General features: G+C 40.2%; 1 protein-coding gene across 7 annotated transcripts in view; it reads left to right on the forward strand.

The window, feature by feature from the left end:
* Positions 1–22,184, forward strand: part of TCF20 (transcription factor 20) — a 132,006-nt gene extending 109,822 nt beyond the window's left edge. For 4 of the 7 annotated variants that reach the window (XM_030041543.2, XM_030041546.2, XM_030041544.2 and 1 more), the window contains 4 exons: positions 6,865–6,958; positions 13,741–13,790; positions 16,794–16,921; positions 20,896–22,184. In XM_030041543.2, coding sequence (XP_029897403.1) covers positions 6,865–6,958; positions 13,741–13,790; positions 16,794–16,877 — 228 coding nt within the window. In that variant the 3' untranslated portion in view covers positions 16,878–16,921; positions 20,896–22,184. Of the gene's footprint in view, positions 1–1,884; positions 2,044–6,864; positions 6,959–13,740; positions 13,791–16,793; positions 16,922–20,895 lie in introns of those variants that run through there. The other 3 variants (XM_030041541.2, XR_003927291.1, XM_030041542.2) reach the window with 3 other exon arrangements.
* The last annotated feature ends 1,222 nt before the right edge of the window (positions 22,185–23,406 follow it).

The following is a 23,406-nucleotide window of genomic DNA, read 5'->3' on the forward strand; positions in this document are numbered from 1 at the left end:
CTAAGAATCATTCCCTTATGCATACCATATTTGATTTTGTAGATCTCAATCCCCCTTCAGTTACCTTTTTTCCAGAATACTTAGTGTTTTCTCATATGGAAGCTCTTTATGTTCCTAGTTATCTCTGTGGTCTATCTGTTTGGGTTTTTTTTTTTCCGATCTGTTGTATTCCTTTATTAATAGGGTGACCAGGACCACACACCTGATAAGATGTCAGGATACTACAAGAGTAACAGATAGATATAATGAAGATTCGGGTTTCATTATCGATTTCCTAATAACTTCTTACGTTTGGGCTGTCTTTTTTTGTGGTTGCAGGGACTGCATGATGCTTCTGTCCAGGATGACTACTAATACCTTCCCATGAGTAGTAAAAGCTAATTTAGAGTCTGTCATCATGTATACGCATAGGTGAAAATATTTTCTCCATGTGTATCACTTTGCACTTAACAACATTAATTTTAATCTTCATTTTATCATATAGTTATCCAGGATTGTGAGATTGGTTTGCAGCTCTACCATCAGTTTGAGATCTGACTACCTTGGATAATTTTACAAACTTCACAAGTTTTCACACCTTACTGTTCACCCACCTTTTCGAGAGTCTCTATAAGTACAGTTGAATAGCTTAAGTGTCTGCATAGGACCTTAGAAATTTTTGCTGGCAAACCGTTCCTTATCAAAACTAACCATTTATTTCTGGTTTTGTTACTTTCTCTTTTTCCTTCGAGTTGAGGGAAATAGAATGCTCTGTTCTTCATTTCAAGTGCTTCTGTTGTACTTTAATCAGTTTTGTATGTATTGAATAGGATTTCCCTTTTTTAAGATATTTTTCAGTTCTTGTGTTTCTCTATTGTGGTGGTTTTTTTGGTTGTTTTTTTTTTTTTCCATGCCATCCATTTTGGGCTGCAGCTTCCCTTTGTGCTTTAGCAGCCTGTGCAGCACTGCAGTTCTGACTTTTTACTGTGTTTCCTAATGCAGCTTTATTAGTATAGCATCTTCCAGATCATTGATTTGTCTGTTTGCTGAAATCTTGGAATCTAAATTTGTCCTTAGTTTCTTGACTTGAAGATAGCTGCCCAATTTTACTTCAGTGACTATTTTCCTTTATTATTACTTGATTTGCTTGCTGCAGGAGTATATCGTCACTGGCAAGAGATACCTTTTAATAATGCAAGTTTAAAGGGTTTTTATCTTTTTAATTATGGGGTTCATTTTTCTGATATTCTATGCCTGGTTTTTGGAGAACTTAAGTTGTTTGACAGGAAATGGAAACTAATAATTCTGTATCCTTCAGTACTGGTTGTTATCTCTAGTCCCAGTCACATAAGCAATTTTTTTCATTAACCAGTATCTGCACATCAGAGTCAAAGTGCTGATTTCCTCTCCTGTTTCCTAAAAATGTCTGCCCACCCTGCTCTTTTTTCATCTCAATCCCTTTTTGCAGCAGTCTTACAAAATCATTTATTCCTTTCTCCTATAACCAACAGTACAAATATTTTTTTAGTTTTCCTTGTAGCTTGTTGGAGTAAGTTGTCTCTCTGCATCCTGCTTTCCAGGAAAGAGAATGCGGCTGCCTGCTGCTTCTGTTGCCCTTTCGCCTGGATATTAAATCTGAGCCTCTGCCTAGCCTGCCAACTGTTTAATCAGAAATAGGCAGAAGGCCCTCCTTCCTAATATTGCAGCTGACTCTGAAATCCTCATTATCTTACATCTGCATTTGTGCAGCGCAATTATACAGAAGCAATTATATTCCTAAAAGCTTATAATTTAAACAGATGAAGGAGAGAGTATGAAAAATGCATATAATATGTGAAGTGAAGACTTATACCTGTATAATTAATGCCACATATATTTCATTTCTTGCTTGCTTTTCTTTTCTAGGAACCTTTAGTTGTTGCTTTCCATTTTATTCTGGTTATGCATTCTTGACACTGGTATGCAAGAAGGAGAAAAACAAGGAGATACCTAGAAAGCAAAGCAAAGGAAAAACTGGTGCTTGGAAGAGAGTAAGTTAGAATGAGGCCTGAGTGTGGGGCGCAGGTGAGCAAACTGAAAGAAGCAACCGATCAGCAAGAAAAGACTGTTTGAATTATAGACAGTAGAAAATATGATACAGTTGCATCTGTTGTGAATGTCCTCGTTTAAACTGCTTTGGTAATTGTTCCACAAGAAAGATTGTGGAGGAATCATCTGAAAACACCTTATATTAGTGTTAGGCAGAAGCAATTAATTTCTGCTTCTAAGCAACTGTTCTGCTGCTGCCCAGAATATGTTGGAAGGGCTAGTCTGGCAGCTCCCATCCTCCCACCAGCAAAACCCTGTCCACTGCGGGATTCCAGACTCGTAGACAAAGACATTATCTCTGTCAGTGCAAAGTCAAAGAGGAAAGTCAAGGTGTGTGTTTTACTTGGGCAGCTTGGGGCACTTCTTTTCACAAGCCTAAGCTTGTGTTTGGTTGGGGAGGAGGAAGGTGGGTAGCTCAGGACATATTTATGTTATAACACCTATGTGGGTTTTGGGTACAAATCTGGGGGAGGCAAAAAAGGTACCCAAAACCCACACTCCTATTTATTACATTTAGAGCAGTGTGCTCTCAGAAGAGTTTACTCTTGTAGTAATGAAGGAATACAAATTGCAGGGGAAAATAACCCTTAAAGCAAAAGTAATATAGCTAGTGGATGGTTTAGTATTTTGAATGAATCAGACCGGCTCTGCTGCTGCTGTGATAGCTGTCCCCCGACTGTTCACACTTCCAAGTTGGGTGTTACTTCATTTTGGTAGACAGAGAATGATGAGCTGTAGCGAGGAAGAAATGGGCTGCTAATAGGGTGGAGAGGTAGAGACAATGTATCTGGCTTTAATACTATTGATAATTTAGTTCAAGGGATGGAGTGTCTCTTCTAAATGGCACTTTTCAGTCTCTCCAGCCTATTCTAAGTGAGATATATGTGCCTTGTGGCCAGAGATGAATTGTGGAGATAGGACCTCTGAATCAATCTTTGCTGTGTGGTCTTTTTTTTTCTTCTTTTTTTTTTGTCTTTTTTTTTTTTTTTTTAATTTAAGCCAGGAGTTGGTTAGATGCCTGGCAATGATGACTATCCATTGGCACCTCCCATTGGGACCACACTGCAAGTACCAGCCTTCAGCTCTTTCAAGCAGGGGAGGTTAAGCAGGCTGCTTACTGAGCAAAAGGAATTTCTCTTCCCATGAGAGCTCGAGTGCTGTTTCCCTGGCTAAGAATGCTATAATTCCTTTACAAGTGACAAGCAGGCTGCTACCATCTGCTGGTGAATGGCTGCAGGATGGTGGAGTTTGGGTGAAAATTTGCTCATGGACCAAAGAGAACAATTAGTGGTCATTAAGCCCAATTCATACATTTCTTGTATGAAGTTCTGTGATTTTATTTTGGTTTTAGAATGTTTTCTAATTGTAGTGTACATCTTTTATTTTCTTTTTGTTTTGAAACATAAATACGTAAGTCTCCTAACCAAAGCCACAAAAATTAGCAGCAGGAACTCTGCATCTTTTTATCTTTTAAGGCACAGCAGTGATGTCTTGCAAAAGACTGACACCATCCAGAAATTTTTTAATCACTTTATTCTGTCTTTATAGAAACACCTTGGATATATTTGGAAACCACGTGGCATTACATGATGATAGTCTTTTTCAAAGATTGATAGACTCGTAAGTTGTTTTAGAACCATACAGCTTTGTAGGGTGTCTGCTTTGTTCAGGCACTCTGTGGTGTGTCAAGAAGGAAGAACTCAAAAGAGAAGAGTAGTTATTGTGTATGTGGTTCCCCCAGCTTCCCCTGAAAGAAGCAGATGGTCGGGGGTCCCAGGAGGTAGAAGAAATGGGGCCATTAGACTGTCAGTGGCTTGTGAAAAGCAGAAGCATCTGCCAGAATGGAGACTTGTTCAGCAGCAGGGGAGCCAGCAGCAGCAGATGATCTCTGCCTTGAGCAGTCAATGGTATAGTAGTCCACTGGGGAATTGCTGTTGTGGGCGTAGCTGCAGGTAACCTTGGTAATAATCTGGTTGGTCTGGCAGACTAAAAAGAGGGGAAATAAAGGCTTGATGCTCATGCTCTGGCATTTTAACTACCCACTTTTCCTGTTAATCAGTCCTAACTACAACCGATTTGAAAGTACTCCATAGCCATTCTCAGGCAAACGCTACAGGCACATTTAAAATTTGTCAAAATGCCTGTCGTGTTTCTGCTGCAAATTTCAGAATAGCAAGATGAACCGCGCTAGATGCAGCAAAGAATAACTTCAAAGATGAAATCAACATTTGGAAAAGTATTACAAATTTTGCTAGGGGTTTTCTTGTTTTCGGTTGTATCACACAACCCACTCTTTTAAGACATGCGTTTTTAGTGTTAAATATTTTACACAGCTGCAGTTTAATCTCTGCTCCTGTAGTTCTTATGCTCTTATTGACTGCTCTGTACAGGACACAGTGTTCCAGGGAAGAATGACCTCTTCTGTTGCAACAATGTGATGGTACTTCAAAGGCGAGATAAAGTGGGGAGAACAGAATGCCTCAGAGGAGCAAAACTAGAAATTTGTATCTGTGTTCAAAAAGAATATTCAATTTGGGTTCTGTCCTGTTAGAATAATTAATCTCAGTCAGCCACATCTAAAAGTGAGAATAAAGTGTACAGGTAAAGAGCTCTGGTTCAGAACTCCTCAAGCTGCACTTTGTGAATATCTGGCATAGGTGAATCTGGGACTATTGCCGGTAGATAATATTCTTCTAGGGTTGACTTCATAGCCAGGAAAAGACATTTTCTGTACATGAAACTGGGTTTTACTCCCATGAGAGAGTGAATTGCATTGCAGTTTGGCTAGAGCCTGTATGTTTTGGTGTGCATTTAAATATTGGTTTAGATTTATTTTTTTCCTTTGGAAACTAGCATTCGTGTTCTGACAGGCAAAAATAAGCTGCTTGAGTGTCTCTTTCTAGGCCTCAAGGACACATTCTTTACATCATAAACACTGCAATAGTTTGTCATGGTACACATTCACTGCTTAGAAGATAGACACGATTTAATAGGGAGTGCTGAAGATCAGGCTCAGGATGCTTTGGCATAACTGAAAAGAGAAGGCAGTGTTCAAGGCTGCAGTTGTAGATGTCATGAGAACTGACGTCTCACAAGCTTTTCTGTTAGCTGCATCTGCTTTGATTTGAAGAGGGCCACCTGGTTTATGGCTGGAGCTAGTTTTGCTTTCATCCTAATTCAGTCATTTAAATACAAACTGTAGTCATCTCTGCATAGCATAGAATAGTAGGAAGAGCAATAAGTGTCAGATATTCTCAGTGTTTTTTGAAATATTGTAATCAAAACCCCGTTTACTGTGCAGAGTGAGGAACTTCGCTGTGGCTGTTATCTTTGGCCACGTTTATTCTGCAGACCTCCACTGCAACATCTATGTTAATCAGGGGTGTGAAGGACTGTGGTCTAGCTGATGCAGCTATCTTGGCATATGAGCCTCCCAGTACGGTAAAAAAAAAACCAAACGTTTTTGTCCAGTGCCAGGTGCACTGCTGGTTCAAGCACATCTGTTCTGTGTGCTGTACAGGTGTAGCTTGCTGACAGTGTTAGTAGAGCACATGTAGTTTGACATTAGCTTTTCCAATAGAAAAAGAGTTTTTAGATCATGTCATTATCTCTCTGTATGCAGTCAGTGACCAAAGGCAACTCCTCATAGCCTGAATTCAAGGTGAGTTGTACTAGTTACACGAGGCCTTATTGTGGTGTTAGTTGTGTTTACCAGCAAAACCAAAATTCCTGTGTTTCTCAGGTATGACTCCAAAGCTATTGTAGGTCATCTTTTCTTTTTCTGCCAGTAGTCTATTTGTGTTTTAATTTTTAAATAGTAGCAGTCTCTGAGCCTTCAGTGGATTCTGCCAGATGTGGCTTGTTTTCTTTTTAGAAGGGAAAAATGTCAACCTGTCAGAAATCAGCTTTCATCAGAATCTTGGATTAGTTAATGAAAATCACTTGCTGTATACATTGAAGAAATAAAATTGCTGTCTGAATGAGATGCACTGTAGGCCTACTTCCTTAGGTCATTCCTTAAGTCATTCAGGATGAAGTAAATGAGTGAGTGGCTTTCCTTCTGCTGCATTCACATCTGTCTGATAATATGGTTAAATACATCATTGACCATTTGAGATAATAGGATTTAAGTAATGAAAATTGAATGTGGTCATCAGATGAGTCTTAACTACTTTGAAAATAAATGTATGAGCATCCTTGTAGCACTGCAAGTGTTTCTTTTGGAGATGTGCCATTTCTGCGATGGTGAGGCATTTTCCCTTGATGGCATCTTCTCCTGCTCCAGATAAACCTTTTTTGATCACCTGTGAAAAAGTGTTCCAACTTGGCCTTGATCTTCTTGGACTGCTAGTGATAATGCAAATGAGGTAACCAAATTACTTTTACGCTAACGGTGTCTTCTAAATCATTCTTTGTCCTGCTAATTCTCATTTAAAAACTGCCATAGATTCAAAAAAGCTCTTTTCCTGCAATATTAACACTGATGTCATTGTCAGGTACTGAAACATGGGCCAGTGAAATGGATTTGAGTAGTATTTCAAGTTCTTTCTGAATAGTTGGTTTGAACATTTAGTATCTCTTGTCTGGTTAGCACAGCTGAAAAGTTTGTTGTTTGAAAGAGCTTATGTTGTTGCCTATTTAAAAGGCCTTTACTTGTATGGTGTGAAAAGATACAGTCTAACATTGTGATACTCGAGAAATTTGTTCTGGAATGTGGTTGATAAAATTCCCAGGAAAATACAGATACTTGGAAGGATGATTGCAGTCTTCATTGCCATTTCTTGGTTTCCCTTTCAGAAATGTTCCCATTGCCAGGAACCGGGAGCCACCTTAGGCTGCTACAACAAAGGCTGCTCCTTCCGATACCATTACCCATGTGCCATCGATGCAGGTAAGAAGAAATGACATGCTAACTATATTTCATGTTTATTCAAAACATATGACACTAAGTAATTCCAAGGTACTTTACAAATTTATTTCCTCTCAATTTTTCACCTACTGTGAAGATACAGTAATATAAATGGTGAGAAATGGCATCAAATAAACAGTGTACAATAACGTGTTGGGATAAGATGGAACTTGTAATGAAAAAGAATCTACCTGAAAGTGCAGAAAAAGCTCATTTTGGGGAATGCAGCTACCGTGACTGAAATTTGGCTGCAACAGGAGAACTGACCACTCTTCTCTTGCAAAAAATAGAAACCCTTTGTTAAAAGGGTGCACGTAACCAGAAAGGTGTTTCCTCTTTCAGGGTTACACTCCCATGGATAGTCATAATAATGATTTCAAGTGCCAGGTGTTTGTCGAATCATCAGTACCACTTGCAGCACAACCTTCCTTCTCCCTCCTTAGAAGCATTTCAGCCAGTCTCTTGAGTAGGTCCAGTTTTCATCACTGGACAAGCTAATGGTTTGGATGGTGTTATCTCCAGCTCTGAGCCTGGGGTTGTGAGTTGGCATTTTGTGTACAACAGGCAAAGTTTTTCATGGAGATAAACTTTATTCTTGGGTAAAAAAATCCCAGCTGAGAATGAATAAGGTCCCACTATTCCAGTCCTCTGTAACTCACTTCTCCTGTAATAGAAAACTTAGTCTGATAACAAGCAGGTAAGGATTCAAGATTACAACTCTTGACTGGCAAATAATTGCAAGCTTCCTGTTTGTTATCCCACTTCTACAGCAGCCTACTTGTTTCACTGCCTATTTTATGCTTGTTTTTGCAGGTAGGTATGCTGATTTCTGAATTACTGCATTGCACCTCTCACTGTGAAATCCCACCCTATTGGAGCACTGCATTTTATTCTAATAGAAATATTTTTAATGAAATTAATATTGCAGTGGAATACTACTAGTACCACAGTATAGATGGAGAATCCTTGATTTTACATGAAATAAGTTCTTAAATATTAATCAGGTTGCAAAAATAACACACTCAAAAAAATGCCAGAAATAAGGGTGTCCTTATTTTGGTCTCTTACGAATGTATCTTGTAAGATAGTAATTGCATAACTAAAGACTGACATCTTTTTCCATAAGGCCTTACCTCAGCCTGTAGGATGAAAGGGTACTCATTCATGAACATACATTGTCCTCGCCGATTCTGCATTTTACTCACTGCATATGACTCCATCTCGGTTCTGAAAGTAGAACTGTGAAATTTTCTGTGATGTTCATCTCTGTCATGCCTAAGAGTTTCGTGAACATTAACAACCTTTTTTTTTTTTACAGTACATTTGAGAGACAGAATCATCAGATTTGTGTTCATATTGTGTTTACTAATTTGTTTCTGGTTTGTATTGTCATGGTATTTTCAATACCATGAAAAATCAAAACAAATTATAGTGAATGTTCCCAATAGTTTGGGGTGCTTAATTGGTATTCTTGTGTTACTAGATATAGTATGTAGCATTTTCTATGTTCTAAATACAGGTATCAAAATCAAGATATTGTCATTTTTCTTCAGATATACCTTCCTCATTAACTCTGCTCCTCTTCAGCAAATGCGGTAGGATCCTCCAGATGACAAATATACTGAACAATCATGACTGATTAGCAAGAGCAGTTCAGTGTCATGCACAGAAGATGCAGTGTCCTATACAAAAACTAGTATATAATCATACTATTTAGTCCATATTAAATGTAATACAGTATGTCTACCATATAATATATAGAAGTGGGCTACATTAAATTTGGCTTTTCCTCGCATTTGTCTTGACTTTGCAACCTTTGAGGTTTTTTTAGAGTAGCTTTTTGTGTTCAAGTTCCAAGGCTATGCTTGCTTCATTTTCTTTTAATTTTGTTATGAGACATCACGTTGTCATCTGACCATCTGTCAGAGTGCACCATTCCAAGCTAATTTCCTTCCTTTGAGTAATACGGCAGTAATAAATTGGAGGAGCTGCATAGAGATGGGATACTTGGACTGTGAGTTTCACAAACATATTTAAATAATAGCAGAGGAGTTGGTAAAACTGGTGAATCTCTGGTTTCACTCCAGGAAGAGTATGATTTAGTGAGAACAAAGACTTCTCTTTGTTTCTTTATACGTTTTCCTTTCTGTTTCTTCCTCTTCAGTCTGTATGTGTCTGATATGTTCTCCACTGTGGCTCTTCACACCAGCCACAGGCTCTTTATCTAGCTGGTCGCAGGTTCCTCTTCTCAAATTTCTTATTCTAATCTCTTTGTAAGACCCAGTTCTCCCTACTGGTTTCTAAGTTTTCCTTTGTCCAGTTTTCTAGCTGTCATTCTGGCTTCCTCTTCTCTGCTCTTACATCACCTCCTCCTCCTCTCCTTTCTTGCTTCTAGCTCTACTTTTCCTCTCTGGGCTTCTTACTCCTGTTTGGTTCTCCTAACTTAGCTCCTTGTCACTCTTAACCCTGCTAATCCCCATTAGTTCTTGTATATTGCCCTTGATCTTCTCTGTTTCACCTTTCTGTGTCTTATCCCACTAGTTCTTAGTCTCCAGTCTTCTGGCTGAATCAATCCTGATACAGTCTTAGCCTCCTGCTGGCACTCATCCTTAACTCCCTGTTCCTAACTTCTACTAGTACTGGTCTCCTCATCCTGCTAGCCTCTGCTTTTTCTCCAGTTCTAGATTGCCTTTCTCAGTAATGTTTTCCCTTCTGCTACCTTCTGGACTAGTGGTTCCCATTTTGCAGTTTTGAAATGGTCACCTTCTTCCTTCAGGCTGCCTGAGCCTTAGAAATGTCCCCTGACAGCTTCAGTGCTTTTTGGGTCTGGTGTCTAAATCTGAGGCCAGAGGTTCATTTAGAGGAAAGAGCTGCTTACCCCCAAACAAAAGTGTATTTGGTGGAATTTTCAAAGGACCTAGCTTCTAAAATCTAAGAAGCCTCTCCTGAGGATGTGCAGATTAAAATCCCCATTCCTCCTTTCAAAGAGTTATATTTGCTGATTTTGTGGTAAGCTGGCAAGGGCATGCATTAGCAAAAATTTAGGTCCTGCTGAAAATCATGGTATGTTAGAGCTTTTCAGAGAAAATTTGCTGCGATGTTTAACATGGGCAGAATAACTTTTTTCCAGGAAAGAGTTGTAAGGAAATGGTTTGGCTGCTTTAGCTGAAGTTTTCAACCAAAACAAATAACAGAGCCCAGCTTGAAGTAGATTCTCGGCATTCAAAATTTCAGCCTGATGGTATGACAGTAAAAGACCTTGTTTGCAGTTGGTTTTATCTGTGGGTGTAATCAAGCTGTCTTAATCTATAGCCGCTCTTCCAATAAATCTGTACAAAAGAAATAAGCAAGCTCTATGGAATAGGACTTGATTTTCATTTATGCCCAAGCAGAAAATGTAGGCTTCCTTGAGGAGCAAATCAGCATTCTTTTTGCTTTCCTCAGCCTGCTGTCTGCCTATAAACCCTTTTTATTGGTTATGCAGTGCTGCTGTATTTCCTGTAGTGAATCAGATACAGATATTTCTCAAGTTCCTTGAGCTCTGTGGTAGTTTCATTTAACATTGACCATCCTGCTTTGAAGGATGGTGCCACCTTGCTTTATTGAGGATCTGGGACAGATCTGTTCTGAATCCTCAGAAGTTTGTGTTGACGTTTACAAGGGCTCTCAGGCTTTTGGAATATGACTTGGTTTGTATCTTTAAAAAAAAAAAAAAATCAGAAAACACTTGCTGGAGTGTTTTTTAGTGTATGTTGAGTCATAAACACTTGGTGTTTGACTGAGTTACTGTAGCATCCCTGGAAGTGACCATGCCTTAGTTGAGATGAAGTATGCATGTCATACTCCTAGGCAGTTGCGCTGTGAGCTGAAGCTTGTTTTTACCTTTGCATGGGTATGGGTTAGAAGTTAGTACCCTGTCAGTTACTGTGCCTCATTTGAAAGGCAGTACTTTTTTGGTAAAGGTCTGGAGGGTGGAATATCTCAGAACGGCTGCAGTTACTTGCAGTGCTGAAGGCTGGCCCTGCAGTGCGACCTGGGCTCTGGCTTCTGCGCTGTTGGTCGGTTTCCAATCCCACCCTGGTGAGGAGCCAGGTTTTGCACCGCTGCTGCTAATTGGCTCCTACACAAGGCACGTGGCTTCATAAACTGCCAGTTTGTACATATGGATGCTTTTATATAGCCTAATTCAGCCTTCCTTTTAACCTCCTTTCATAGAAAGCAATCTTTGGCAATATAGGGTACAAGAGAGCTGAACTCTTAGCCATTTGCATAAAAATCAAGATCAGTAGTGGCACTTAAGTAATTTTTATATAGAAATGACTGTGGTTAACATTGCCTGTGTTTGGCTTTCGTCTGTCCAAATTTATGAAGAGCCTCTGATGTCTCAAGATAACTTAGTCCTAGGGACGTCTCCATGGAAACAGGATCTTTGTTTTCTGAAATTTTGTATCCTCTCCCTCTGCTTGTTCCTCCCCACCTGGAGTCAGATCCTGATTGTTGCAGCACATTTGTCCCCACAACATGTGTCGTAGGCAGTTCCACATACAAAAGATTTTTTTACTGTAAATTAGGAAAAGATTAGCAGCAAAATCAAACGAATTTTCAGAGAACAGAAATCCCATGTCTTCACAGGTATCATTAAAGATGAGTAACAGGCAGAACACAGAGGGTGAGACAAAGTGTGAAGCTTACAGAAGAATAATTGCTTCTATTAAAAATGTTTTAGGTTTTCCCTGACTACTTTATGGAGAAAAATCTGTACAAACAAGGACGAGTCTTGGTTCTTTTTCCCTTTTCTGTCACAATGAGCTGATCGTAGCTATGTGTCTGGTGACTTCATGATGAATTGTAATCTGTGATATAAAATACTTGGAACTGCTAACTGAAATCCAGGCCAGCTTTGTAATGATGAACAATTTTTGCCTTATTGATATTCAGCTGATTTTCCACAGTGAGCTGATGAAATTTTTCATAGCTGTCCCTTAATAGAAACAAAAAAATTGCTATTAATTGGATCTGCTATTAGTATTTGCAACAAAAATGCCAACCTTAGTAAGAAATTGAGCTTCATGTGCAGATCAGGCATGAGGTATGAGGTTTCTGACAGTTCTTCCTGATCCTTTTACGACCTTCCTTTCTGATGTACTAGCTAGAGAAGTGCACTCATTACCGATCTTGGGTTTCCAAGAAAGAAGAAAACTCCATCCCATTCTACCATACTGTGTATGTTTTTGATGATTGCTCTGTATATTTTTGATGATTGCTGTATTATGCAGTGATAATTCATGCTGTAGTCTACATGTACAATTCCTGCCCTTATAATGAGACATTTTATTTATTTTCAGTTATTTGCTAATACTGCATTTGAAATGGTTATCTGTGGCAGGATTAAGGGTTTTACTCCCCTTTGCTAAAATCTCTCAAGTAACTTAGCCTATTGCATGCTGTTTGCCTTTGATTCAGGCCAGAAGCATTCATGTTGAAACATAAGCGTTTCATAGCAGAGGGATGCTCTGCCAAAGCTTGGGTGTCTAGAAAGCTTTTCCCTCAAGCTTTAGTTGCAGTCTCCTGCTGTCTGCTAAACTCTTCCAGCAGATTGAAACAGCAGGTAGCGCTGGTTATGCTACATGCTTAAGAGCATTTTAAATTAGCAGTTTTTATTTACCATTGTGCTTCTTTACTTGCTAGCTGTTTGGCTAGGTTGGAGCAGACAGGAGGTCATAAGCACCTTGCTGAATTCTTACGGTGTTGGTTGCACTGAGGTGGTGATGGTGCTCGGTCCTACTGATGTGGTGATAGTGTTTGGTCAGCCTGCCTTTGGTGCATGAGGCAATTGAAAGTGCTGCTTTTTCACTTGGCTGTGAGGGTGAAATATGTGGTATCTGTAAGGCACAAATAGAAGGCAGAGAGCTGGTCAGTGGCGTTCCTGGTGTGGGCATAGCGCTGAAGTTCTGGGAGCTGCTGACTTGGCACCCCTTAGAGGCTTAGTCTGGGAGGAAAGGTGGGAGGAGAAGCAACACTTACACTGGCAGTGCCACTAAAGAAATGCTCTTCAAATTACAGTATTGCTTCATTTGTTCCTAAATAAGCAGTTCTATGTAGGTGCCCCGCTTTCTGTAATAGGTTTAAATCATTAATTAAACTATTTCTTAGATCATAGAAGCTTCACATATACAAGTCATGGAAGCAGATCCAAGAGCGGGATGAGTGACCTGACTACCAGACATACTGTCAAAGTATAAATTGATCACCAGGATTTGGGATTGCAAATAAACTGTCATATACACCCATACCTAGAGACACACACCCCTTCTCCCCCTGATATTGGCAGGGCCTTAGGGTAAGGATGAAAGGCAACGATTTTCCTATGAAGTATAAAGCAGGGATGGTCTGTTCAGATTGGATGAATGCGTCCATCTTCCTTGTGTTGTAGCAAGGAAGGCTGGAATAGCTGAAGGGGTTTGGGACACAGGATTTGTAGACTTGCTGTTGTGATTCTTACTCTATATAGAGGATTGGGGAGACTGGGGATGCTTGGACTTGGCTTAGTAATGCAGGCAACATTGTCACTTGGAGTGTTTAGTAATTTTATTTGCTAAAACTTTGGGGGTGGAAGGGATGAACCTGCTAATAAGATAATATTCCTATATTGAGATCTTTCAACGAAAAATACATACCTGTGAGGCAAGATTAACACATGTGGTGTGTTATTCAAGTTGGTTTTTATTTAAAAAATAATAAATTGCTGTCTTTTCCTCCTCTAGATTGTTTACTAAACGAAGAGAATTTCTCAGTGAGGTGCCCCAAGCACAAGGTAAGAACCCTCTCCTGGCTTAGACCTGTTTTTTGCTGCCCTCTTCTGGTATCTAACTTTGGATTAGTAATTTTATACCTGGATAACATCTGTAGTCAGAGATGCTTTTAGATGAAATCTTCTGCGATGTGTGCTTGTGGTATATTCTGGAGGCAAACACCAACTTGAGAAGAATACAGAGAGTTTAAGAAGATAAATTAAGTTTTTGCCCTATCTGTTCAGTTGTTCTTTAGATCCTTGATGACTTTTTAGAAAGTCCAGCTTCATTTCCTGTCTTCTGTGATAGAATCAGTACATTGCTTGCCGTTTCTATTTGAGTGCTACATTGAAACTGATGGTGGTTTTTTCTCCTTGGATTTACTGAGGATGCAAGGAGGAAGAAAAATGGCTCATGGAAAAGTGTCAGCCAGTTGTTGGAAACATTTAGACTATGTCATGAGCCAATGTAGTGATGAACCTGAAACACCTTGGTTTGGTTTAGTGGTGGTAACTAGACTGAGTCCTACCACTCAGCCTTCAGTGTATCTGTTTAGTTGTTCTGTAGATCTTTGCCTCTTAAGAAGACACATCATCATTTTCAGTTTTTGGTGATGGATTCAACATGCTGCTTCTGCCTAGGGTTTTCGCATCCTTAACTGAATGTCCCTGAGCCTGGAAACAGAGTGGTGCTAAGAGCCAGACTGTTGTTGCTCTGTCCGTATGGAAAGAGAAGACAAGGCAGACAGTACCTACTCTCTTGTACATATAAGCAATGTGATACAGTGCTGGGAATACCCCTCCCATAAGGCAGGATACATCTCTGGGAGGCTGCGGATTCCAGTCCACCAGTTTTAAATGCTCAGAAGTATCCAGAAAAATGGCTATTCTTGTGGCCAGCTGGATACAACAGGAATTGTGCAAGAGTGTGGATGGTTTATGCTGGAAAGTAAATGATAATAGGGAAGAATTGTGTTGCTTTCTAGCAGGGATTAGTCTCCATTTAGTCCTTGTCTGCAGATCTCTTCTCTGCCTAGAATTAGACTGACATCTGGTGGTCTTTTGTCTTCACAGATTATCTTTAATCTGTCTTTTGTAAACATACAAGAATTAGTCTCGTGTTCCTTTCTGGATGTTCCACCACAATATGATGTATTTATACACATGTATTTAAAATGTGCTGGAAGATTCTGGGGGCATTCAGGCTGTTATCCAGAACTGGCCTACTTTTCATCACAAAGAAGAAAATAAATTATTCTGCACAATTTGTAATAACATTGAAAATGTACAGCAAGCTTAAATTGATGCATTAATGCTAAACGAGCCTGCGAATCTTGCCAAACAAAACCAGGAAGCATGAGCTCCCCTTACTGTGGAATGCAACTACCTAAATGCCACTCTCTGCCCAACTTTGAATACTTGACTAAAGAGAATATGAAGGTTACGTCTTTGAAGGCTGTTTTATTTTTGCTGCCCATTGCCTTAAGTATTACAGGCAAACATAGTGTTAAAGCTTTTCATAGCTGACTTGGGTCACTGCTGCTGTATATGAGTACTTGCGGTGATGGTGCTCAAACCGTGAAAGGAAACAACCATTTTACAGAATCCAGACTCCTGGAGAAGATACTGAGCAGCCACATTGATTTCTAAAGTAATCTGGGGGGGGTGGGAGAGGGAAAACTGCCAATTAAGTTGATAAAGGTACTTCATGAGGCAATAAAATTTTGAAATTTATTCAAAACTATCCCGCTGCAGATCATTTTCTGTGTTGCATCAAAAATGGAAATTCAACACCAGCAGCCTTTCTTTGACACTGAAGTTTGTTGTCTTTTGCTTAGTAAAGACATGAATAATTTGTTTGAAGTCAAGCAGAGTTTTCTTTGCTTGGCTATGACTCTGTCCTTGCCCTGTGGTTCACTGATCACTACCGGTTTGTTCCAAATCCTTCTGCAAGGCAGAATATAGGATCACCCTGCTCCTTCCATTGTAGTGGCTGCAAAGGGGAGTTCCAGCCAGTTCCAAGGCAGGAACAGGAAGGTTGAAAACCATTGCTCTAGAATGACTGGAGAACAAATTGCATCAATTTTTGCATGATATGAACATGAGCAATTGAGAGGAAGAAAGACTTCAGATTAGACCGTTTAAAACTATGCTTTTAGGTAACACCAGTTCAACATTAGTAGCTAATTAGTAGCTGTCTAATACCTCATTCTTGGGTTCTGTAGTTAATGGGTGGAAGAACTAACTTTATAAATCTGCTAACACTGAGTAAGTCCCCCAGTATAGTGCCTCTTACCCTTTTTCAGTCCATGCCTCTGCATCGGTAAATACACCTCATCATAATAAGTGGCTCCTGGAGAACAAAGGTGCTTCTTGCCTCATTAACTGCGCTTGACACTTCAGACATAAGCAAGCTAAGTCCAGAGGGACTGGTCCTGCCTTTCCCTGTGCTCCCCAGTGAGCTTTCCCATTTCCTTCTGTCAGCATTGATGCTTCAACCATCCGTGTCCTGAATGTGCTACTTTTGCAAAATAGCAGCTTTTATCACAGGGAAAACACTGTCTGAAAACTAATCATCTTTTGAAGGGTTAGCTTGCTCTCGCAAATCCAACTAGCTGTGTGTCTGCATCGCAGCAAGCGCTGTTGCAACAGAACTGATGAGGATGCCAAGGCACTGAGGATATAAAGGGGATGGGATACCTCACGTTTTGGTGGCACTGCAGTCTTAGATTGTCTTACGCCATCTGTGGAGCAATTTTAAGTGATGTTTCTCAGCTTGTTCTATCTTTTTGTGTTAAATTCTGTGTTTCTTAAAATTAACCAGGCTTTCATATCCCAAACTCTTTACTTTTGCAGAATTGCCTGCTTTTGTCACAGGGAAAACTCTGTCTGAAAAATCTATGTCTGGTTCCAATACTGATTTCTCTTTCTCTCTCTCACTTTCTGTATGTTCACTTTCCCTACCCTTGTCCTCCTTTTCTCCCTCATTTTCTTTTTCCTCCTCCTTTTGGCTTGCTGGTTCGTCAGCCCCTCCTTCCTTGCTCTCTTCCCTCCTTGCAGAACAAGATGGTGAAAGGCAGCCTCAGCACAGAGCAGTCGGAGCGGGGGTGAGGGGGGAAGTGTACTCCTGGGAATGGAAATAAAAGCAAGCACAGGTGAGTTGGGGAGAGTTCCCAGTTTCCACCTGCCGCCTTCTGTGGCTCCCTACCTCCAGCGCCTTCCCCGTTTCTAGGAGAAATCAAGGTGCTCTTGTGTACATTCAGAAAATTTGTAATAACACTTTCTTTTTTTTTCCCTGCTACCATTCTGTTCAGGCTAGTGACTTCACTTTTTTGTATTTCCGCAGCAGTTCTTCTGTTTAGCGGTGAAACGTAAAGCTTGTTAGCTGTTACAACTGCTTGATTACTCTCTCACCTAAACCAGTGGCAGAAATCTCCTTTCATATTGCCATGATCATTTCCATAAGGATCTGAAGGGTTTTTTCCGTAAGTCTCAGAGTAGTTAATAGTAAGCTTCCATATAAATAAATAAATAAATAAAATCATCAAAGTATCTTAAAATTGGTATGTAAGGAAGAATTAATAATACTCATGAGTTCAAGACTATTGTGTTCTTGATTCCTCTGTTTTCTGGAAATGTAAACACAGGGATAAGTAATTTAATCTTATCAGGAAACCATTACATTCCTTTCAGACCAGGATTTTTCTCTATTTTGCAAACAGATATGGGTGATAGAAGGTGGAACTATATCCACAAGTGGCCACAATTTCATAAGTTTGTAATGTTTACTCTGGTCCCTCACCTCCCCTCACTCTCGATCCAGGGTGGACTGTAGTTGCCATAAGTCAGCAGCGCTGTGGAAAGCGGCAGTTGTGCTTTCGCGCCCCAACTTCCCCTCTGCTTTTCCTTCCTGCCTCTTCCTTTGTCTAGTCCCGGCATTCATACAGCCATGTGTGAACTTGGTGGGGAATTCAATTTGTCTGAAACTACATTTTGTCATGTTAGCATCTGAGTTGGTCGTTTTCTTAATCTGGTTCACTGTGTGGCTGGGCAAATATCCTGGCATAAGGGAGGAGTAGCACAGATGTGGGAGTTAGCACCCAGGGAATGGGATAAGGTTGGTTTTTATTATTTCATTTCCACCAAGTGCATTGCCATTCAATGGCAACAGGGAGGTCTAAATTAAATAAGTGTTTGGTTTCAAATTAATACTTGTTGGCACCCTTTCCCATAAACTGCAGCTCAGGAAGGTCTCTTGCCTTCATTTCACTGCTCAGTTGCATTTCCTACTCAAGCTAGTTGCTCCTCTGTCTTTTTCTTGCAATCATGCAGGTGAAGTTCTCTTTCATGTCTGTTCTCTGAGCTGATCATAACAATCCCCTTCCCTCACTGCTGTTCCCTTGCTTCCCAGGCACCTCCCTTAACTTAACTTAAAATCTTACCTGTTTCTCGAGATAAGTAATTGTAAGTAATTGTGAAGTACTTTTAATGGTGTTTTCTGTGAAGGATGAGAGATTAATCAGAGAATTCTGTTTTTTAGTGCAGTAGCGGAAGACAGGTAGTGTTTCATGTAAACACTTTGTAGACTGACTGCTGACTTGGTTTAGCTCTGCTTCCCATTTTTAACAGCATTCTTTCTTGGCTTTGGAGTGTTGTTAAAACAGTTACCATGCAAACAGTATTTAAAGTCCATTATTTGAGTAACTTTTTCCTTCCGTGGTAAAGGTCACTGGGATTCTTTTAAGCTTTTCTCTTTTTCTTAAAGTTTAAAAGGCAATATAATTCATAATGTTAAAACAGGATGATAGTCTCACAGACAAGGCGTCTGTTACAACTGTTTAACACTAGAGAAGTCTTCTCAGTGATGATTTTTTTGGCTGTTTCTGCAAGGCGCTGGTGAACATTACTACGTCCCACAGACCTTTACGCAGCTTTTCCTGCATTATTTTCCAGTGCTAACTCTTTATTATCATAGGAATGTACTGGCTTAAGACCTTGCAGGCGGTGGAATCCCTGCACCACGTTCACTGTGTGCTCTATAGACATCTCTCTAAGGCATCATTTCTTCCCAAATCCACTTTTGCCAAAAGTAGTTCTTATCTGAAGGTCCTGTTTAGCCTCCCCCTTTTGACGCTGAGAATGTCTTAAAAATTGAGTTCTTCAACCTGACCTTGCATCCCAAAATAAATATGATGCAAATCTAAAAGATCCAATTATTAAAAAAAAAAATATTGCTGCATTACTGTGGTAATTAAAGAGGTTTAGAGGAATTCTGTAGCAGCCCTGGTAGTACAGGAGCTGCCCTTCTGCTGGCCTTAGTGTAAGATAGAATGGGCACTCAGCTGTTAGACTATTGGGCTGTTGTAGTCCTGGTTCACTCCTAGGCCCAGCGAGTTAAGAAAAATCCTGCATGTTGGGTAACATCCAGGCAAGTCAGTGTATGCTCTCTCTGTTGCTTCTCTCTCCCTGAGCCAGTTGCCTCTAGAATTTTTGGATCAAATCCAGATCTGGAGAGTGACTGTGAGAGTGAGTCTGGTGCTCTGGATCTTGTCCAGGAATGGGGAAGGACTCTCTGCGTTGAGCCTGTTTCCTCCCTGAGCCAGTGCCTAATGCTCTGGACCGGTTCCAGGCATGGGCAAGCTGCAGTTGTACAGGAGCCAGAGACAGCAACACAGCCTTGACACTCCTTCAGTGAGGGCTCACAGTTGCACAGTAATGAATACCACAAAGGTCAGCTGCCTGAACTCTGTAGGAACCTTCCTCCTTCCCTTTAGCTGTAGCTCCGTGGCTTACCCGTCTGGTTTTCATACGTACTCACCTGACCCTTTCTTTGCTCTTAGCCTGGCACCCCTGTATGAGGGGGTGTTTGCAGCCAAGAGATAGGCTTGCTGGGATGTAATCTAATTGGTGTGCTGATAATCAGAACAGCATTGACTTCTGTATCGCACTTAGCTAGGGTTCCTGGAGTTCAGTTGCCAGCTATGAATGAACATGGGTGTTACTTTGTTCCCAGGCACACCTCTAATGCCGTTAACTGCTTTCCATATGTGTTGCTTATGTTGCGAGCTTTTTTCCTTTTCCCAAGCTCACTAGCTGGTAGGGAGGGATTTATCCAAGTTATATCAAAGTAAATAACCTTACTAAATAAACAAATTGCTTCTGGGCTTACTTGTGTTACGGGAGAAGGGAAGAAAGGAATATATTATTTCAGGCTTTGCTTTCTCGGCTGTGCAGATTAAGAATGAGAACCATAGCTTACAGAAATGAAATTTTAACTTTGCCTGCAGTTTCTCTTTTGAACTGAGCCTCCACCAACTTAGCAAACTCCTGAAGTTCATTTTCTCACCTCAGAGAATTTCTGGACAGGGAGAACGAGCATGCCAAGCACTTGGGACGTTTCCACATTTGTCTTGAAAGACGTCACAAGCTTGGTCCTTCCATGAACTGTTGCTGCCACCATAATCTGGCAATTAGAACAAAAAAGCAACAGAAAGAAATATTATCTGCCCTCCAGTTAGTTTAACTGCAGCTTTACCTTTAGCTTGTGAAATCTAGCCATTTCCCAAATTTAGTTCCTGCAGCTGGACTCCTGTAATTTTGATACCAGTTTCACTATCTGCTACATATTCACTGAAAATTACTGCTGGATGGTAGCTTGGTGACCTGTATGAAAATACTTGGGTCCAGTCCCTGAGGGGCAGCGTGGGATCCCAGAAGCTGTCATCACATTTGAACATGCTTGGGCCCTTTGCTTCCAGTTTTCATAGTCAAGATGAAGAGCAAACATGAGGTGAACAAGCTCCTTTCTAGCTGCTGAAGGTAGCTGTTCTGTAAGAGTGCTGTGCTGTTGTTGTGGCACAGATCGTTCTGTCATTCTGGGCCTCCTCCGTAACTGGCCTTATTTAATTTTCTGCTGGTTATTAAACTAATACTTTTTATCACATGGATTTGCTTTTATGAACTACTCACCGTTGTGCTTCCATCCGTTTTCAGTCCACAAAACTAAAGAGCTCTTGGTGTTACTGCTGTGGTAGGCTGCTGAGTGGGTTTTTCTGAAGCCTGGGGCGGGGGTGTAGGCAGATGGAGGGAAGGAACCATTCCGATATTACTGTTTCACTTTGTTTTTCAGGTTAGGCTGTTGAGATAAAAAGCGGTGGACATTCGTGACTGAATGGAATCTCTCCCACTGTGCAGCCATGCCCCCTCTCAACGTGCCTGCCAATGCCAGCACTTCCTTCATAAATTCCTACATCACACTCAAGACTGATGACATCACAGAATCTGACCAAGGAGTCTGAACCAGCTGTTTCCATGGACACAATCTCCATAGTGACAGTGGGAAGGGGAGGGGGAAAAAGGAAACAGGTGGGGGGAATTAAAGAGGGAGGGATAAATATATATATATATAAAGATCTATTTTTTAGTCTTGAAAGACTTTGTTTTAAATGAAAGGTGCGCTATATCCCTTTTGATGCTTTTGATTAAAATTAACGAAAACCCATATAAATTAAAAAAGAAAACCATAGCTAAAGTAAATATTAAATCCAAAATCAAAGCAGGGCTTGTGGAGCCTAACATTTTGTGGGAAAGAATAGCGGGAGTACTCCAAACAGGACCTGGTCTCCCTTCCTCTTGCTCTCTTTCTCACAACATCCAAGGAATTCAATTTTAAAAGGCAAATAAAATAATGATAAATTGTTTGTAGAGTGTGGGAGGAAGGCTTGGATGTTGCAGGTGATGGGGTGTCAGTACTTGTGTATGCAGGGTAGGGAGGTTAATTGTTTTTGAGAAACACTATATTAATAGTAGAAGCTTGAAAAACATCTGAAGACTCTTAGGTCATGAGACTTATGAAGTAAGAGGTAGCTGCTGCTTGCTAGATCCCCTACACCTTGTTCACGTGGGAACATCCATACCACACAGGGGAAAGGAGTATCTGCCCTTTGTGGCAACAACATGCGCCCCCAAATCATTCCAAGAAGCTGCCTTTGGTTTTGAAGGCAGGTGAAAGGAAGATATGGTTTACCTGCCAGATTGGGTAACTGGAAAGGAAGTCTGAATGTTGGTGGAGTCAATGTATCTTCAAACTGATCAGGAAAATCCGCTTAGCCCTTGTTTTATTTTATGTTTTGCTTTTCCTAAGGAAGGAAGAGGGAATGTCAGTGTAACAGCCTACACTGTATGGTTATTTGGGGTGTTGGGGTTTTTTTGTAAATTATGTAATTTTAAAACATTTGGGTTTAAAGAACAACAGCAACAAAAATAATAACTTTTTCTTGTTAAGGCCTTAAGAAAGGGGTTAGTGCATCTTTCAGGGGTCACTCTGCCATGGGAATAAAATAGCTGTTTCACAAACAGTTTTATATAAAAAAAGCTTAAAAAAACCAAAAAAAACTAATAAACTTCATTTTAACCTTGTCTCCTTTTGTTTTGTGCGAACTTGATTTGTTTAAAAGGACAAAGAGACAATACTATCTGCTGCTTTTTGGTTTCTTTGCCTTCATCAGTTCTGCCTTCAGTGATGACCTTCTGAACTGGCCCAGCAAGAGGAAGACCACAAAAGCTTTTTAAAATTAAAGCTTAGGATTTGTTTGATGTTCAGAGATAACGAGCCAATGACTGGATGAATTTTCTGTCACCATGTGAGTTGGTGGTATTTCACCAGGTCACTGACTTCTTTCACTCATAGGATGGTAGCATATCCTAGCGATATCAAACAGCGTGGTGTTTACTGGGAAGTCACTAGAGATAGGGATCTAACCAGCATGACTTAGATAAAAAAAAATGGGGTTGATATTGTGGGGAGGGAAGAACTATTTTAAAAAGTTATGTACTGGATGCTTGCTCAACTACTCACATTTCGGAGTATTCAGCACATAAAAAAATCTATGATAGCGCATATTAAGATATCTATTTTAACTCTATTTTTAAAAGATCAATTTAAAGATTTGGGAGATAATTTGGCAGTTATTTATTTCTAGAAGTTGCTACTCTTGCTGATAAGTATTTGGAAAGAAAGGGCAGTCTTCTGCTTACTCCTTTCCCAGTAGCAGCTACTGAAGTTAGTATGTCCTTCTACATTAAGAAATAGACCTGTTGTGATAAATGTCACTAATGTGTCCTGAATTGGTGCTGAAAATATTTAACTGCTGGTGTAGTCAGAAAAAAATCATTTTTAGCATAGTTAATGTGATTGAGTAAATGACTTCTTTTCAACTGAATAAAAATTGTTTTTTTTTTTTTTCCTAGTGTCTGTTCTATTCTACCTGTTCTGAAAAAAAAAAAAAAAAAAAAAAAAAAAAGAGAGTTACTGTTACTGCATTGATTTATGTTGGTGAAGAATCAACTTCATAGTACTACAACAGCAGAGGATCATGTGGTGAAACTGCTGAATTTGATACTTTTGCCTCAAGGTGGTGTTACACAGTGGAGGGAGAAGGTTTTTGGGTAGCTGGGAGGGAGTCTCGGAGGTTTTCCTTGTTGGGTGCTCGAGGCAATCGTGGAGATTCAATAGTTCCTCATGCACTGTGGTTGGAAAGTAGTGGGAGTCACGTAGAACAAATAAATAAATGGTACTGCACTTGCCTCCATGAGAAATATTTTGCAGTGGGGAGTGCTTAAGACCCTTCGAATCAGCGAC

This window comes from Aquila chrysaetos, chromosome 17, assembly GCF_900496995.4.
Source record: "Aquila chrysaetos chrysaetos chromosome 17, bAquChr1.4, whole genome shotgun sequence".
NCBI lineage: Eukaryota > Metazoa > Chordata > Aves > Accipitriformes > Accipitridae > Aquila > Aquila chrysaetos.